This window comes from Limanda limanda, chromosome 5, assembly GCF_963576545.1.
Source record: "Limanda limanda chromosome 5, fLimLim1.1, whole genome shotgun sequence".
Lineage (NCBI taxonomy): Eukaryota > Metazoa > Chordata > Actinopteri > Pleuronectiformes > Pleuronectidae > Limanda > Limanda limanda.
In genome coordinates this window covers 15,754,633-15,773,576 of record NC_083640.1, presented here as the reverse complement: position 1 = coordinate 15,773,576, position 18,944 = coordinate 15,754,633, and the positions used below count along the sequence as shown (strand labels likewise).

At 40.8% G+C, this 18,944-nt stretch overlaps 1 protein-coding gene across 1 annotated transcript in view; it reads right to left on the bottom strand.

The window, feature by feature from the left end:
• Positions 1-321: 321 nt before the first annotated feature.
• Positions 322-18,944, bottom strand: part of vps13a (vacuolar protein sorting 13 homolog A) — a 40,147-nt gene continuing 21,524 nt past the window's right edge. Inside the window, exons 46-75 of the mRNA XM_061072377.1 lie at positions 15,929-16,089; positions 15,473-15,576; positions 15,040-15,352; positions 14,143-14,279; positions 13,163-13,457; positions 12,535-12,639; positions 12,216-12,362; positions 11,831-11,962; positions 11,578-11,711; positions 9,343-9,475; positions 8,956-9,013; positions 8,633-8,804; positions 8,214-8,367; positions 7,890-8,036; positions 7,672-7,753; positions 7,510-7,579; positions 6,995-7,109; positions 6,784-6,897; positions 6,514-6,659; positions 6,306-6,387; positions 6,087-6,200; positions 5,858-5,933; positions 5,467-5,630; positions 5,219-5,264; positions 4,840-4,963; positions 4,578-4,692; positions 2,358-2,443; positions 2,045-2,168; positions 1,699-1,773; positions 322-1,584 (exon numbers count right to left, since the gene is read on the bottom strand). Of these exons, the coding sequence (XP_060928360.1) occupies positions 1,534-1,584; positions 1,699-1,773; positions 2,045-2,168; positions 2,358-2,443; positions 4,578-4,692; positions 4,840-4,963; positions 5,219-5,264; positions 5,467-5,630; positions 5,858-5,933; positions 6,087-6,200; positions 6,306-6,387; positions 6,514-6,659; positions 6,784-6,897; positions 6,995-7,109; positions 7,510-7,579; positions 7,672-7,753; positions 7,890-8,036; positions 8,214-8,367; positions 8,633-8,804; positions 8,956-9,013; positions 9,343-9,475; positions 11,578-11,711; positions 11,831-11,962; positions 12,216-12,362; positions 12,535-12,639; positions 13,163-13,457; positions 14,143-14,279; positions 15,040-15,352; positions 15,473-15,576; positions 15,929-16,089 (3,776 nt within the window). The 3' untranslated portion in view covers positions 322-1,533. The remainder of the gene's footprint in view (positions 1,585-1,698; positions 1,774-2,044; positions 2,169-2,357; positions 2,444-4,577; positions 4,693-4,839; positions 4,964-5,218; positions 5,265-5,466; positions 5,631-5,857; positions 5,934-6,086; positions 6,201-6,305; positions 6,388-6,513; positions 6,660-6,783; positions 6,898-6,994; positions 7,110-7,509; positions 7,580-7,671; positions 7,754-7,889; positions 8,037-8,213; positions 8,368-8,632; positions 8,805-8,955; positions 9,014-9,342; positions 9,476-11,577; positions 11,712-11,830; positions 11,963-12,215; positions 12,363-12,534; positions 12,640-13,162; positions 13,458-14,142; positions 14,280-15,039; positions 15,353-15,472; positions 15,577-15,928; positions 16,090-18,944) is intronic.

Here is an 18,944-nt window from a genome sequence, read left to right as displayed (position 1 = left end):
CAGAATGAATCATGTGTGGCTGCAGGAGGCGCTCTTGCTCAGTAGAAAATGACAGTGTTGCTAAAATATTGTGTAGAAATATTTTTTTCCTTACTCGCCTGTCTGTTCTTTGGCTTATTTACCCATGAAAGTCACTGAGCTGATCACGTTTGAAATGTAAATAGACAGAGTTGTGCTTTGAAAAAACTGTTTTGTCTCAGGAGAGATGGAAATTATATTTATGTAGCGTAATTAAAAACAAGCAATTATATTTATGTAATAAAGTGTGCAACTAACATGTTTGAGATTTTCAGAGTACATGAAATAAAAAGATAAAGAGCATTGAAATTCGAAACACGTACTTTATTATTTTTCTGGACAAAAGCAAGAAAAAGAGATAAGTCACTGCAGTGAACAGTTTTGATCCTCTGAAACATAAATAACAAAATTATTGGCAAGAGAAATATTTAGTCGTATTAAACTGCGATGCACCCGAAACCAAAAGCAAACCTTTAAAATATATGTCAGCGTAAACAGCAGCTGATAATAACTAGCATCCATTTCTTTTTAAATCCTCCACATAGTTGACATCGCATACGTGTGGTATAAAAACATAAGTCGTAAAATTACAATTTGCAATGCCATAAATCGGACTATTGTGTTAGGATGTTTATATACAGATAGAATATTATACGAGATCAATACACAGCAGCCTCATACATGTGAGTATAAAAATAGCATGCGTCTCTAAATCACACACGGAAGAGTCTTTATCTTGAGAAATGTATAAAAAAGGAGGAACAATATTGAGAAATGAAAAGAAAACACATTTTCATGATGCATATAAATTAGCTTCCCTCTTGAACAATCCAGTCAAATGAACAGTGCATATTAAATGTGCTACAACAATTATAGATTATTTGGCCTTCCCATGATTTGAGCTGTTTTCTAACGCTTGTCATCGGGCCCGGATCTAGAACTATGCAAGGGCAACTTTCCAATTGCCCACCTGATCTGAGCAGTCTAGATCCGGGCCTGCTTGTTATAGCAGTGTTACATTTCCACAGTGAAATGAAACCTGAAATATGTTCAGTCAAAGCAGATGAAATAAGTAACTAAGTGAGGATTTGAGTTTGGCAAGAAGGGCTATGGAGAACAGCAAATCCAAATGTCACCAGCAGACTGAACCAGGTAAACCCAAGACTCAAGCAGTAGTTTTAATGACATAATTAATTAGATATCCCTAGATGTGTGCGCAAAAGAACAAGTGCAAGAAGAGCGAAGAAAGTGATGCGTGTCTGTGGTGAATGAATGCTTTTCATTTGTAGCACTACCGTTGGCATGCACAGACCAACTACTCCCTCAGTCTCTCAAGCCCAACACACAACAACAGTCAACATACAGTGTGGTTTGTGTGTTTTTTTAGCACTGCTCACACATGGAGGTAAACAAAACGAGCATGCAGTTAAGAACCAAGGCACTGACACACACAGACCGCGTCCGTATACGTTTTCTTCCTTTTGATTTTCATGTTCTCGCTCCCCTCTCGATGATTCAGTAATGTGGTAAACTGTCTCGTGCGTCCTCCAGTTTGGTTAGAACCCACTGAAGTAAAACAATCAAAATCAGAATCAGAATCAAAGTTACCTTATAAGGAAAACTGGGATGCATCTTAAACACGAAAATAGGAGCATGTTATAGTTAAAATCATGAACTCACCGTGGCTATCTCAGGAGTTCTGAAGTTTATGATCTTCCCAAACTCTTTGGCATGGAAGACGGATTTTACTCTCTCCTGCAGAACAAAAAACAAGGAACCATCTGCTGAATTACTGTCGAACATCTGTGGCATTCAAGTGTTTACGGTGACCTTTGACCTCTGAAATCGAATCATCTCTGAGTCCAATGGAACATTTGTACCAAATTTAAAGAAATACCCTAAAGGTTGGGGAATGTCGGACAACCCAAAAAACAGGATATGTCCATCACCTGGATGTCGCTGGCACAGAGGCATGAAAACACTCCTCAGGGTAAAAAGCTTCTTATTTGGATTTAACTCTTTATACCTTGGCTTCAATGCGTAGTCGTCGGTCCTCTACTATCGTCGGGTCCTTGGTGAACTCTTCAAACAGATACTGCCATTCACAGGTCAGCTGACCAAATGTGCCTTTGGTCACAAAGAATATTCCCCTGCAGCAAAAATCACAAAGTTAAAATGGGATGAAAGATTAAGTATAATCTTAACTCCCATCACTGGTATGGATACTGATTTAACAACTTTTAATAAAGAGCACAAACATGATAAAATGTCCATTTTAGCAATAACATTTCAACAATAACACAGTGAAATGTTCTCTTCAGATGATGAATAAACCTCACCTCTTGGTGATCATGAGGAAATCACAATCATTGACCTTGGCATGAGCAAAGTATCTGTACTTGGCAAAACGTCCGTTCTCAATTTTCTGAAAGAAGACAGAAAGAGGATGAGAACACAACCCAGAAAGAAACTAAAATATGTCTATACCAAGTTGTACACGTCAACGTTCTTACTGGAAATAAGCGTAAGCTACTCATGATCCTCCGTGTAAAACTTAACTCGAATGGAAGTGAAAAATGTTGAGGGGTGGTGAGGAAAGATGGGATGAAACAAATGGAAGGTGGAGGTTTGTAAACATTTTATTAAGAACAAAAATGCAATGAAATGAAACAAATATTTTAAAGAGAAAACAGACATTTGAAAAAAATAATGATAATGAGGAAATAATGGACGACAAACAAACAATGACAAGGTTTCTTTTGTTGGAAATGATGAGGGGGGGAGGGGGTCTAAGGTAATGACAGAAAAAAATAAAGAAAACTACAAATATAAAATGAAACACACTTTGTATACTACTCAAAAGGCCTTTCTCTAGTTTAAATGTAACAAATGTAACTACACACTACAGCTTCTAGTCTATCTCCTCATCACTCTCATCCTCTGAGCCACTCCATTCAGGGAAGACCAATCTCATCTGTGGACACGACAAGAGAGAAGAGGCAGCGTCAGAGCAGAGGGAGACGCAGCCGGTTTCTATAAAGACTCGACTGGACTGTGAGGATCATCTCCACTGTCTCTCTGGCCCTGTGAGGATTGTTTCTACCGTTCGTCCTGAGAGACACGATCACAAGTGCCAATCGTGCGTGTGTGTTTGTGTGTTTGTGTGAGTGTGTCAGCGTTGATATTGTGGCCACAATAGTTTAGGTTTAGGTTTAGGTTTACAAGACCAGGAACACACAACTACGCACAAACTGTGGCTTTCACTGTGATTTGTAGTGGATCTGTTGTTATTTAGCGGTAGAAGAACAATGAGTTACTGGCACATTGAAAGAGACACACACGGTATGAAGCTGTTGACACAGATGAGTGACAAATAAGAGAGTAAAAGAAAAAAAGTAAAATGAGGAGAAACATGACAAATGAAGTGAGTCAGTTTTTGCAGAATCTCTCTGGTAGAGATTTCTCACAAAGGAGCAGTGAAGCTGTCGCTCCAAACTTTACGTTATGTAAATTAAATGTCTGGTTATTTACACCATGTTGTTCAGAGTAAAAGAGAGCAAACAGGGAGTAAATAGTGTTGTAATGTGTAAATAAAAAGCTACCAGGATAGCTCATCTCCAAATGGCTGTAGCACTTTAATTTGTCACATATCTGTAAATTTAAAGGCATAATCCTACACACAGAGTATCCATCTAAATACTAAAGCTCTGACCTGCCACTCGACTGCAGACACTTCAACCCACTCCATCCAGCAGGACTGTTAGACAATGTCAGCACAACAAAGTGACCCACAGCGTAAAGCTTGTCGTTTAAATGATAGCAGGATCAGAGCACTTCACTAAAATCGACAGGGAGACTCGTGGAACTGGCTTTGAAAGACACTCAAGTTAAAGTGTTGATCAACAACACGTTATTAATTCTTCCGTCTAAAACCTTGAGGACAGCACGTTCATCCAGATGAAGCTCAATAAGCAAAAACGATCGACAGAGGAAGACAGCGAGGTGGCACAGCACAGTAGATCTGCTCCAGTTAAATACACAACATGTTTCTACCTTTGAGTGAAAACACAAAATATCTCAGTAAACCTTGCTATGGAACTGAGTGAGTTATCACATTTCTCTCTACTTCCGCTTACTCGCATTAGTTTCAAATGTGTAATTTAACTTTTGTATAATACAAACACCCACAGGAGTGTATTAATAGCAGAAAGGAGAGCTGACTGGCTTTCTAGTGATGTTAACAGGACGATAAAAATCTCTTCAGCACGTAGAACACTTAAGGATAATTAAAAGAAAGCAGGCCGAAGGGAGGACGGTTTAAAAATAACGAAATTAAAAGCTGAACACAGAACTCCAGCAGCAAATTTGAACACGGTCACATATGGGTTGGTGTCCTTGTTGTCACAGAAATAATAAATATGAATACATAATAAATAATGATAAATTCAGCTGCACTGCAGCAAGTCCTAAAGTTAAATCTTAAAAAACAAACTAATGACCGACTCTTGTTGCCTGAGTCCGACAAAAGAGAGATGGGAATGAAGAGATTTCAATCTTACCTGGAGCATCTGACTGCCGAGGCCTTCCCTCTCCTTATATGGGCGTATGACACCATCTTCGTGGATGAAGCGAGGAGGACGCAGAGACTGAATGTCTTGTGAGGTCTCTGCCGCCCTAAAAACACGACAAGATGCAAAGATGTCACAAAGATCCTCATGCGTGCAATCAGACGACAGGGATGCATACATACATAGACACTGGTTCACTAAATCACACACACACACGTGGGAGTACACACTGCACACACAGAAGCAACCATACCTCTTGATCCCTTGAAACGTGCTGCTGGCCATGTCGATAATGCCTCCTGTGGGTCTGGCTACTGCGCCGACCAGACCTTTCCCAACACCTTTAAAGAAGCCGGCTGCACCCTCCTTCTGAGCTCCTGCACCACATCATCATCATCATCATCATCATCCTCCTCCTCCTCCTCCTCCTCCTCCTCCTCCTCCTCCTCCTCCTCCTCCTCCTCCTCCTCCTCCTCCTCCTCCTCCTCCTCCTCCTCCTCCTCCTCATCCTCATCCTCATGGAAATAACATGGATACTAGTAGTCGAAGAGCATTTATCTAATCTTCTATAATAATTGATAGCATGTGATTTCTTCATATTACGATAATCATTTTGTCAAAGGTCAACATACCTTTAATTGGTTTGGTAACGATTCCTGTGATCCCACTCAAAAACCCCTGAAATGAAAAAAATCAACTTTACCAAATAGTTTCAAATCACTTATTATGGCAAAATCCTCCATGGTCAGTTTCAGGCTAAATTACAGGATCGCTAATATAAATCATTTTAATTTCACAATTTCAGCAGCCAGTGTCAAAGGTGTGTCTTTTTCTGATATGCAATTCCTTTTTATGCAAATAATAAAAACATTGTACATACAGACACCAGTCCTTTTCCCCCCCGGGTCAGCCCTTCTCTCAGGCCACTGGGTTGTTTGTTCATAGCTTCTCGTCTCTTCTGCTGGTAGTCCTCATCCATCGTTATGGCGGCGACGCCCTTTGCCATTGCACCTGTTATCCTGGAGGCTGCCCCTGCTATACCCCCTGCACGGCAGATATGAATGGGTACAAGTTACTATACTGTATGAAATGGCTAGTTTGTTTAGCTGGAGAACTGTCACTATGTCTCACTTTATTCCATTTTACTGTATACAGTATGTAAGAATACATTATAATAGAATAGAACATATTCTACCCTTTTCTATATTCTATTTAATTGGATCATGTTTTATTGAACAGACATATCATATATAGATTAATTTGGTGCTTACCTACGGCTCCTCCCACCAGAGCCTTCACCCCAAGAGCCATTCCTTCAACAAACTCTTCTGGCCCCTGGATGGCTCCCTGGAAAACCCCAGACAAAACATTCAATAGGCTTTCAATAGCTTCTCACACACTTTAGATTCCTTTAGACTTGCTGAAGGTTTTATTATGATGTATAAATCCAACACTGATATAACATTTTACTGATGGTCCACTGTTGCATCACATTATTACCTGATAGGGCTCGTAGAAGAAGGCCTCCACTCCCTCTGACAGTCCTCTGATCAGTCCAAAGGGGTTTCCAAGCACATCCAGGCCCAGTACTAACACATACATCTGTTTAATAGCCTGAAATACAGCAAATAGAACCCTGCGAGTCAGCGCCTGGTTTGCTCAGTTTTTAAACTGTACAGCCTCAAGAAAAAAAACTTGCATGCGGTCCGTGTGTGTTACCTGCTTGGAATAATGCCTGATGACCTCCCACTGTAGCTGCTGAGTGGTGCAAAACTGGAAGGTCAACTCAAAGAAGGCCAGCCTGAAATAAATGACATACATCAGACGAGTAGCATCATACTCCACCCGCAGCGATCACACAAAAATAAACAAACACCACTGTGCACAATTCATGTGTTGTTTATTGGGCCTTCGGGTGTGTTCATACTTGAAGACCACATCTTGCACGTCGGTGAGCGTTGCTCCGATGCTCTTCAGCAGCAGGTTGAGGGACTGGACCGGGATTATTTCTGTATCTCTCTTCAACTTCATCCCGTCGTCTCCTCCTGTGCTCAGAGAGATACTCAGGTGCAGCTGCAAACACAAACACATCAGTTATCATGACTCTTATATACCCTGCACCCGCGTCTTAAAACTAGATTATTGTGGTGTTTTATCCATGCTTTCATTTGTTTTTCTTTTGAGAGAAGGCACATACCTTGATGGGGGAAATGTGGAAGTACTCGTAGAGGCTGATGGCAGAAGTGTCTGCAGCAGACACATTGTTCAGATCTGTCTTGATATACTCTATGTCCTTCTCAAACAGCTCCACCTGGAGGAATAAAACAAGAACAAATAAATAGGATCATGAATCTGAACCAAAGACCAAAGCAACAGTAACTCTGAGGGTGTGAATGTGTGTATCTGACCTCTTGTTGTAAGGTCATGGGGGCGGCGTCCTCCGGGGTGAACATGTCCAGGATGGCATACAGGAAGCCCAGATCGAGCTTCAGATCCATCTCTTGAATCAGCACCTTGAAATACCTTTGGTGAGCAGACATTTGAATCAGCACTTAGGAGCCAAACTGAGAAAACATTCAAGCTTTTCATATTTAATTAAAGGCTGAGTGTTTAGAATTAAGTGACATTAAGTGGTAAAGTTGCATGTTGCAGCTGAATTCCCCTCACGTCCCCCTCCCCTTCCAAACATGAAAGACAACCTGTGGTATTCTTCAGTTGTCATAGAAACTCAAAAGGTGTTTAGTTTGTCCAGTTTGGAAGACTGTGAAAAACATGGTGGCCTTTGTAGAGAGGACCAGACTTGTGATGTAAATATAAAGTATTTAAATACAAAGGGCCTATTCTCGGGTAAAGAAAACAACAATTCATGGGAAAAGTGCATCATGAGGAGGGATGAGAAAAGAATCAAGAAGTAAACTTTTACTTGATTCGAGAGATGTCCGAGTGTCCTGCTGTTCTGGTTACAATGCTGATATCAGTCAGAGGTTTGGGCTCTGTAAGAAAAAATAGAAATGAAATCACACTACAGACCAAAACACTGAAGCACATGTAAACCCAACTAAACATACAAGACGGATTAACAGACCTGCGTCCATGGTGACAGACTTCGGCAGCTTAACAGGGTAGAAAACGTAGGGGAAGATGGCTCCTGGCAGCTGATTCTGAATCTGTACGAGGAAAGGACGCACATGTAAAACGGTTGTATGGAAGGAATGAAGAGCAGGCAATGATATGGTTGATCTTAGTGGAGGTAACAAATAAATTTAAGGCAAAAAAAGGAAAAGAAAGTGTACTCGTCTTCACCTGTATGCGGTGGATTTGGACTCGGTAGGCACTCTGTCGTGGCGAGACGCTGTACTCCACCTTCACCCCGGGCAGGAAGTGCCTCCTGAGGGGAGCGTCACACGGCTGCAGCATCCGCATGTCCATGCCATTGGGAGTCAAGGACACCTGGAAGTTACAAACACCACAAACATTAACCATTAGGCTGCAATAAAATATTATTTTCATTATAAATTCAAACCTACACGGGTTACATTAAATTTGTTTCAGAAAATGTCCAAATTTAATCTGTTTGTTTACTACATCAACTCAGGTATATTTGATAAGGAGTATTTCGGGAGTAACCTGGAAGTTGTTTGGCAGGTCGACGATGGCATGGTCTACAGGAGCAGATTCAATGTAATCTTTGAACTTGTCCTCCAACATCTCAGCTTCTTTAGTGCTTAGAGTCTTCCAACGACTTTTTTTCTTTGGCTTCATCTCCCACACAACGTCAGAGCTACGATGAGAGACAAGAAAGAGCAAAAAATCATGCAAGTAGCCTACTATGTTTAAAAAGTTAGTATTATATTTGTTTACTACAGGTAATAAGTTGATATGATGGAATTCTACGGCAACAATCATTTCACACAACAGCCTCCCCTAATATCAGTAGTTCTTCAAATTATATGAGCTTTAATTAAAATTTTGTTATTCCTGTATACATTAAGATAAAACTTATATTCTGTATTTTGCACAAGCAGAATTCTGTACAAGTTCTGTACCTCGTGATCCCAATAAAGGAGATCTCCTGGCTGCTGCTGTTGTTGACCAGAGACACGCCCATGTTCTTCAGCGACAGGATGATCTCCTGTTCGGCCAGCTGCGCCTTCTCACTCTCACAGAGCAGCTTGAAGATGCGTCGTTCCTCCGTGAACAGCATAACACGCTGGAGACCTTTGGATCAACAACAATCACAAACCATACGGATTTAACACTTTATTTTTCTCAAAAGGAAAATCCTTGCCGTTATAAGATTGTGTGAAGCTAATTTACAGAATGCATGTATGAGGCCTGGGAATGTAATTTCAAGCTTCGTGTACTTTACCTTCATAGAAGGAGATCACAAACAGTTTCCCATCGTTGTTCATGTCCTCACGCAGATCCTACAGGAGCAAGAAAAACAGAATAAACAACACACTGTTTAAACAATCATCTCAGTTAATAACAGTTAAGTAATAATTAACTCAGTTAAGTTAATTTTCAGTGTTTGTTTACATCTGAAAGTGAGCTTGGCTTTTATTAGGCAAAGGATTAGCATTGGATCCGAAAATTGGATGCAAATACTTCAAATGAGTACAAAATGTTTCAACGCTAAAAGCTGACTGATTCCTGCAGACAGAGACCAGAGTAGCTCTAGTTTTGACCATGTACGATTTTTATACATCTTGAATGTAACTGCGGCACAAACATTCTTGTGGCTCAGGTATTGTACCTCCTCACTCTTCAGCTTCCCAGTGTAGGTGCCACACTTCCAGCAAAGCTCTCGGGACCCGGTAGGTTCGGCCCAGGTGTAGTGCACAGCTGTCCCAGGCTCCAGCTCCTCTGGTTCTGTCTTTTTCTGAGAGCTGCATTCACATGAAACCCACCCAGACACACATAGAATAAATTCCAGCACAGATGTTGTAAAAAAGTACTGTATTCCATAGATTTGAAATGGCAGACAGCAAATATTGAGAAACTGACAATGGGAATGATCAACAGTAAAACAGGTAGAACAGAGCCCAGCCACCGAGAATCTACCACCACAACAACCAACCAATCCAAAGTACCCGTCTGACAGAGCGCACAAACAAATTCCATGAACAGACGGAAGCATGAGAGAGTATTACAGCACAACGGCCAGACACCCCAAAGTCCCCAATACCTCTCCTGAGGAGATAAGGTCGGATTAAGCACCTTCGCAAGGTTTCTGAACTCTTCGGACGAGACAGTCCAGAAATGAGAGAATGAAATACATAACAAAGGAGGAAGCCGTAACCTAAAGATGGAGATGGAAAATCTGACAATAATAGTCCACACCACAGAACTACTGGAAGAGGCAGGAGTTGTAATTCCTGTTGCAGAATCCCATCCAGTCAGCAGCTTTCAAAACTAGTATGTCTACAAGAACACTTGATAAAGAGACTGAAGGAACAGAATAATAAATGAGTAAACGTCTAACCTGCTCCTTTTCTTCTACTCCAATGATACATAAACATTTTAGGTCAAAATAAAAAGTGTATAAACAGTAAAACAAATTTGAAAACATATAAAAATGCAATATTGACATCACAAAATAATGTGAGGCAGACACAATACTTATTTCTCATTGGCAAGGCGAGGAGCAGATTACACAAAACCCAATCAGAACAGAAGTAGTCTTCTTCTTCTAATCTTTACCTGCGCTCTAGTGACCACATTCTGCACTCAAGTGACTGTGATTAGCCTTTTAATAATAATAATTATAATAATAACTCCACTATGTATGTGCTACACCGAGTGTGCGCTCTGCTCTTGCTGTTGAGCAGCGTTGTTCATGCTACTCTTCCTTCTTCCACCTGGTGTCATCCTCGGCTTCATCACTCATTTTGAAAAAGCTCATCCATCGTTCTATATAACTTCATGTATTGTTGTGTATTCTAATGTCTTTACATTTACTCTACATTTGATAGATTCATTTCTTGCTGACTTTTATGGATTATCCTCTTTTTCTGATATGTAATTACTATCATTTTATCTAACTTTTTGCTTCCAGTAACAATCTGTTTCCGTCTTTAACCTATAATTACAAGTCTAAATCCTTCCAATTACAGTCTTAAATCATTCTGCAGCTTCAGAAAGTGCAACAGCAATAATTGGAAGATTTGTGCAACACTTCTAGTCTCTTTCTTTATCCTATCGTATTCCTATTTCCTGTCTTCCATCTCTTGAGTTCAGATTGCGTCAGAAGAGCTTTTCCCCCCCTTTCACTTTTTTCTACCTGTCCTCCTCCATTGAGAAGGAGAGATCTAGCAACTCGTCAGCCACCCAGTTGATTTCTGTCTCGTAGCTGCATAACCAACAACACACAAAGATTAATCTCCATCAGCAAGAACAAACACGGTTGGCTCTTAACTGAAAAGGCCGCTGCAACAAGAGAGAAGAGTAATTTTCAAATATGCAAAATATACCTCACTAAAATGGAACTTTTAAAATGCTGTTAACTTGAATTATATGAAAAGTAAACTTTATTTAGACACGACAACTGCAAAGAAATTAAAAATGAGCTGAAAACAAATACAAAATATTTCACAGAAACTGAATGAATGTCTGCAGCACAGTGAGCAAAACATCAGACTTCAAATTTTCATAGATTTTCTTTTCTTTTTCATCTTAAGGTGAGTATGACATATTGACAACACATATCAAAAGAAACCTGGACCACTTTGAAAGCACATTTACAGACAAAATGTCCACGGCAGAGACCTGGTAAAATGATGATATAAAGCAATAAGAAATGTTGAGCAAAGACTGTATTAGACTTACTTCAACCAAAGGCGATAGCAAACGTTCCCATGGTTTTTGTATCTATATAGCTTTACCAAACTAAAAATATATGTTATCAATCCGTCATGGTGTGCGCCCTAACTATTTATGACCCTTCTACTCTTTCTGCTCCTTGGGACTGTCCCCCTTGCTGTTCACTCACCTCTGATGAAACTGAAGAGTCTGGTCTGTGGTGTGGTTGATGATGAGGAAGGGGGCCGCGCCATCGTGATACTCCGAGAATCGGATTATGGCTGCGTGGTCTGATAGGTTCACATCAACAATGATCCCACCCATCTATAGAACAGGAAGCAACATTATACATTCACATTTTTTTGTTAAATAGTACATCCTGTAAAAAAAAATACATGATGCACACACGCACATTATCCCTGTGCACGTGTGTTTCTACTTACTGAGTTGTCCAGGTGCAGCAGGAGACAGTTCTCTGGTCGTGTGAAGTCAATCGTCCGAGGAGGCAATAAACAACCTTCTACTTTGATCTTCACCAGCTTGGTGTCGTTCTCCGGCCAGAAAGGAATGGCTGACTAAATGTAGCATAAAAAATTGTGTGTCATATATTTCACATATTTTTCTCAGATGTATATTTTTAGTTAAATTGTAATATTTAATATATGTGACAGGACCAAATGTCATGTTGTGGTAATAATTTTCTGCTGCCAGGATGAATTTATACTTTATCTCAGTCTAGTATAATTTACTGAGCTGTAAAACCTCTGGTAAGAAAAGAAAAAATACAGTTACAAGGTAAAACATGTAAATATTTGGTTTAGTTCTGACCTGCTCTGGTTGAGCCTCAGTCCAGTTGTCCTGCCCATCTTCACATACGAAGACGGTGTGCTTGGTCCTGTTGACCAGCATGTAGAAGGGCACAAAGCTCACGATGCGTGTGAGACTGAAACTGTTCGCTTCAATCTTCACACCAACCTGAGGTCAGACAAACAACACACAAATTCAACAGAGGACAATCGTGAGCTTCTTCAGCAACACATCATGTCGTAGTTACACACTAAAGTCCGACCAATGGCTCTTTAAGTTATGGAAAAGTTATTGCAAAAGAGTTTATCCTTGAATGTTGACGTCTTTGGGAAAATCTTACCAGGTAATCTTTGTATCTGCCTTTACATTTCACATCTCCATGGCTACCAACTGTATCCAGGGAGAAATCGTCAGACGCGTCGCTGTCTGAGATCATAAGGCGGATCTGAGGAATGAAAAGAATCACAGTCATGTATGGTCAAAAATTACATACGTATTCCACTGACTTCAAGTTTGCTTCAATCTAATATAACTAGAGCTGTCCTTGATTTGAGTATTTTTCTGACTGAATAATGATGCTTAGAAAAGAGAGATTTGCAAAACCCTGATAACAATATAAATCACTGAGCAAATCTGAGATGTGGGTCGTTATTCAAAGGTTAGAATTAGGCTAGACCTGGAGCCCCACCCCCATAAAAAGGCAATAAATAAGAAAAGAAATTCAAGAATCTGTGTTTTAAGGCGATTAATCAAAAAAGTGCAACTCCATGCACAACAGCAGCAGTTTTAAGTGTTTATCTGGGTCTTGTTAAAATATAAAACAAATACAAAGTTTGAAGATTAAGAAATCTAGGGCCAGTTTGACACCTTAAGCTAGAAAGTGTATTGAAAATGGGACCAATTATACATTAACCAAATGTATCCCTTTTAATAACTAAGACTTGAGGTAAAACATAATTTCTCTTTACCTTATTGTTTTTCAGGAAGTACCGAGGCTTGAATGAGAAGAGCAGGGGCATGTCGTAGTCCAGGGGGTGTTTACGGTGGATGTCATCAGCCTTGTACTGCAGTAACCTTCCCGTATTGTTCACCATCCAATACGGTGAGTGGATGGCAATCACTGTCTGTCCCAGGTCATATTTAACATGCACGGCTATGTCTAACTCCGCCCTCTTCTTCTCGCTCCCTTCACCATAATCATCGTCATCCTCTCGTAGCGACTGGAACACGATGAAGGTGATCTCCTCCTGGTCACTTTTGAGACTGTATAACAGGAAAGATTGCGTAGTTAGGAAATGTGTCGAAGATGGTAAACAAAGAAGGGTGATTTCATATCTATTCTCTGTATGAGGATGAAATAAAAACCCTATCTGGGAACTATGACCGCCTCCAGTAAAGTGTGTTAATTACGAGCAGGAGTTACATTTCAGTCAGGTCCACTTCCTACAAAATGTATTTGATTGCAATAATTGCGGTAAATGTAATTGCTCTGTGGCTCTGATCTGGAGCCTCGTCCATAGAACGTGGGGCAAGGAGAGCAGCAGCTGTACGACCCTAGGGCTGTCACTTTTTCTAAAAATCAAGCTGGAACAAATTTGACATGACACACAAGTCAGATGAGGATGATCACTTGACGTTGCTCCTCTTGTCTGTGGTGCCTCCTCTGCTGCCTCACTTGAGTGGAAAGCAAGCAGGTGAGCCCATAGGTTGCAGGGGGCGAAGTCGGCAAACAGCCTTATCCTGTTTGTCCCATTGCTGTCGACAGTAAAAAACCCTAAACACTTCCACAAGCTGCTTCTTAGATGCTTGGGTGTCATGAAACCAGTTGCTGTCAGCGGACGTACTTGATTGTGAGTGCCCTTGACGTCGTGACCTGCCTGAACTAACGCTTTGCTCAATTAATGATCAGAAAGTAAAATAGTCATCTGGAATGAGACTGAAGACAGACCTGTACTCAGAGGACCAATCCTGAGCAAAGTAGTTCAGCAGGCGGAGACTGAGTTTGGAGCGGTTGATGACGGCGGTGTGAAGCTGGGCAGAGTAGCCTGGGTCCAGAGTGGCTTCAGGAGCAGAATCGCCACTGTCCTGTTGAGCAGCCAGAGAGGGTAACTGAGTGCAACACTGAATCTGTGCTTTTTTTTATTTTAATATTAGATATTAATCTTTTTTTTTGACCACACACATTAACAACCACCATAATAATATGTATAATATACTGTCGACTCATCTACATAAACTGAGCACTGTTTGGACATTTAAACTTTTGCAAGTTTTAACTGTTTCATAAGCATAAGTGTTGACCATTTTTCAAAGTATGTCTTATTTCTAAACTACATTTCCATATGAGAGCTGCTCAGTAAGGCAGCTTTGACCAGGCATTTTAAAGATGCTACAGCAGATACTGAATGATCTAACAGCCATTATCTGACGGAGATCTTCTTAACAGCTCTGCTTTCACCACTTGTGTTGTTGAAAATATATGTTTGAAGATCAACACTAAGCAAATGTTGATGCTGTGAAATTGATTTAGTCGGGAATATGTTGCTGTAGGTCAGCCAGTAAAAGGATAACGATCCCAATTTCAAATTCATAACTTCCACTGGGATGAAATACTTACTCTTAACCAACTTGAATATAGCAAATTGACCAGTCTCTGACATTAGATTTATATACTGTTAATTAATTATAGTATAATAAACCACTGCCTGAACACGTTGGAGAACAGCACTTGAGTTGGTGCAACTTAGGCACAACAGAACTTATAAATACTTAACGACACATAGGGATGGTGTGGGTAAATAGGTCATTGTAAAGAACTTGAATGCAAATATCAGTCTGTTCCTACCAGCAGGTCGTAGGCAAGGGGATACGGCAGCAGGTTGTGCAGGAGGATGGAAGGCCACAGGTGGAGCACGAAGGGCACGTCGAAGTTCTCCCCGATACTACCTGTGTGTTTGAATGTCACAGCATCCTTTAATGGCACAATGTTGATCGTCATCACACCATCCTGGTTTCCACGCAGACGGCAGGTCTGCTGGATGCGTGACTCAGGCTGCTGGTTGCTGACATCCTCATAACTGAAGCCCTCTGAGCACTCATACTGCGCAACCTGATCTTCAGTGTCGTCCTCCGTTATCGGCTGAAGGCTCAGCTCGGACCTGAGGGGGGCAGCAAAGACTTAATATGAGTGGAGGAGGGTGTAGTAGAGGTACAAATATATATATATATATATGTGTGTGTGTCGGTGTTCAGGCTTGTTTATGTGTGTTTGCCCTCACCTATACGAGTCCAGAGGCACACAGAACTCTACAGTAGGCAGAGAAGTACCCAGACACGTTGATCCTTCAAACACTTTGAATGGTATCGTGAAATGATTGATAATCTGCAGGACAGGAAAGAAAATCACTTAAGAAATCCCACCTCATCTGTAATCCTTCTATATTTTAAAACACAAAGAAATGCATCTTGGGGCTACTGCTAATTTCCATTTCTTTTTAATTGAAACTGGAAGGAAGTAACAGTAATTTTGATAGACAGTGATTGCAGCCTCTTATAACCTTATAGGAACCGCTTGATAAACTGACCCGGGTGAATATTTAATAAGCAATATTCGCGGGAGACCCAATCACAGCCTTGAACAAAGAGGCTTCTTTAAACTATTTCAACCATCCAAATATTTACAAGATAAATAAAAAATAAATAATTAAATGGGTACAAGATAATGAGTAACGTACCAGGAAAGGCGAACGGATCTTTATATACTTGCTTCCCTCCACGGAGTAAATTTGACAGACCAGGAAACGAGTGACTCCAGAATCTCTGTGCATTACACTGTACATTCCTCTGCCCACTTTGATCAGGGGGATCACACTGGCTGAGGTGTGGCCCACTGGAGCTGGAGTAAGAAAAGAAAATAAGAGCAATTAGCACATACATTTTATTCGTTACATTAGATGAACATCAAGAAGAACTAGGGCTACGTTGTAGCACTAACGGGCCCGAGCACACGCGCGTTTCAAGTCTGTCGCGGTCGGGGAAGACACAGCGTTCAATGACCAAGCGCTCGTCTCCGCGTTGCATGCGTTTTTTGAACTGTGGCAAGGATAAACGCTTCACTTCCTGTAGCCAGCAGGTGGTGCTGTGATTTTAAGTCATGGTGTCTCTGTAGATGTCATCAGGTCGTGACTCTTGTCTTACATGTGTAGTTTGGACCTGATTGAACCAAATATGCCTGAGATACAGAAGCTTGTGTTTCGATGGCGTGTAATCAAAGTCTGTCGCCAGGCCACGGTCACACACTGTAACGTACATGTTAAATATACTATTTTTACCCTCAATTATGAACTAAAGTTATCTATCAACATTAATTGTCAAACATCTGTAAGTGTAGCTGAGTTTCCAACACATTAAAACTGTTTGAAAGAACTCCTATGACCTGTGAAAGAAAATGTGGTCCTTGGTCAATTCATGGTCTTATACTGCCATCTACTGTCTAAACATTGCCAGGTCAGCTTATTTGACTCAAATATGAGTCAATGTGTTTCCTTCAGACTTTGTTGAAAGCCACGATCACACGGTGTGATAAAAAAATTATCTTTTGATAACTTTACACTTTCAGATTGTTGTGATGGCACTCATTTAAATTTTAAGTTGATCTGATGAAAGGCCTACGACAAGTACATCAAAGTAAAAACGTGAAATATGGCCAAAATGGCCACTAAATCCAAAATGGCGGACTTCCTGTTGAGTTTTGCATAATGCACTGATATACTTTTTTGTGCGTCTGGTCACGATACACAACTGGGTATTTTTTTCGTGAGGATCGGTGAATGCTAAATGAGGGGCTTTTCTGTAGGTGGCGCTGTTGAGCTATTTTGCCACGCCCATTTCCAAATCCTCAAGAATACGTAAATTTTCACCGCCTCCTAATTTACTGCAAAGTTTAAAACATTTTTGAACACGTTAAAGCCCTCAAAAAGCCAATCACTTTGTATGAAGAAAAATAATAATAAAAATAATAATAATAATCTTTTCAATTTCAATAGGGCCTCCCACCGGAGGCGCTCGGGCCCTAACTAGGGCTACGTTGTAGCACTAACGGGCCCGAGCACACGCGCGTTTCAAGTCTGTTGCGGTCGGGGAAGAGACAGCGTTCAATGACCAAGCGGCCGTCTCCGCGTTGCATGGGTTTTTTGCACTGCGGCAAGGATAAACGCTTCACTTCCTGTAGCCAGCAGGTGGCGCTGTGATTTTAAGTCATGGTGTCTCTGTAGATGTCATCAGGTCGTGACCCTTGTCTTACATGTCTAGTTTGGTCTTGATTGAACCAAATATGCCTGAGATACAGGAGCTCGTGTTTTGATGGCGTGTAATCAAACTTTGACGCCTGGCCACGGTTACACGCTGTAACCTATAGTTGATGTTTTGATAACTTTAGTACTTCATCGTCTTGTGAAGACACTCATCTAAATTTTAAGTTGATCTGATGAAAGCTGTACGACAAGTATATTAAAGTAAATATGCAGAATATGGCCAAAATGGCCACCAAATCCAAAATGGCCGGCTTCCTGTTTACTCTAGCATATCTATCCAAGAGACTTATTTCTTTGTCATGAAAAGACACATGTCCCCGTCGATTTTCGTAGCTTTATGCCAATCGTAGTGCCGGGGCTGCCCTTTAGGGGGTGCTAGTCAGTTATATTGCCACGCCCATTCCTTAAACCCATCTGACAGCTTTCAGGGGGGGGCTGTTGACACACACATGTAGTTTGAGGGAGATTGAACCTTGAACACCGAAGTTATAGCAATTTCGTGTGTCATGGCGAATTGATGAACTTTGATGCCACGCCATTAATATGGCGTTTGACGAGAAGTCACAGTAATCTTATGTCTTCATTATCAATGTCTTGAGACCCATTTGACATAGTTTCACATGGTTGTGCAAAGGGGATGAGGAGAAATACTTCCAAGTGTGAGACGTACCAAAAACAAGACATTTCCTGCTGCCACTAGGGGGCGCTGTGATTTAAAGTCACGATTTCTGTGTTGATGTCTTCAGGTCGCGACTCTTATCTTATGTGTGTAGTTTGGACTTGATTGGACCAAATATGTCCGAGATACAGCCGCCCGTGTTTTGATGGCGTTTAATCAAACTTTGACGCCACGCCACGGTCACAGGCTCTGACGAAAAGTTGATTTTTTTGATAACTTTAGTATTCCATATTGTTGTGACGACACTCGTCTAAATTTTAAGTTGATCCGATGAAAGCTGTACGACAAGTACATCAAAGTAAAAACGTGGAATATCGCCAAAATGGCGACTAAATCCAAAATGGCGGGCTTCCTGTTGCTTTTTTCATAACGCACTGAGAGGCTTTTTTGTGCGTCTGGTCACGATACACAACTGGGTATTTTTTTTGTGAGGATCGGTGAATGCTAAATGAGGGGCTTATCCGTAGGTGGCGCTATTGAGCTATTTTGCCACGCCTATTTCCAAATCCTACAGAATATGGCCATTTTCACACATTTCTAACTTACTACAAAGTTTAGAAACTTTTTGAGCATGGGAAAGCCCTCAAAAAGCCAATTTAACTTGGCGGAGAATAATAATAATAATCTTATCAATTTCAATAGGGCCTCCCACCGGAGGTGCTCGGGCCCTAATAATAAATAATAATAATCTTTTCAATTTCAATAGGGCCTCCCACCGGAGGTGCTCGGGCCCTAATAATAATAATCATTTCAATTTCA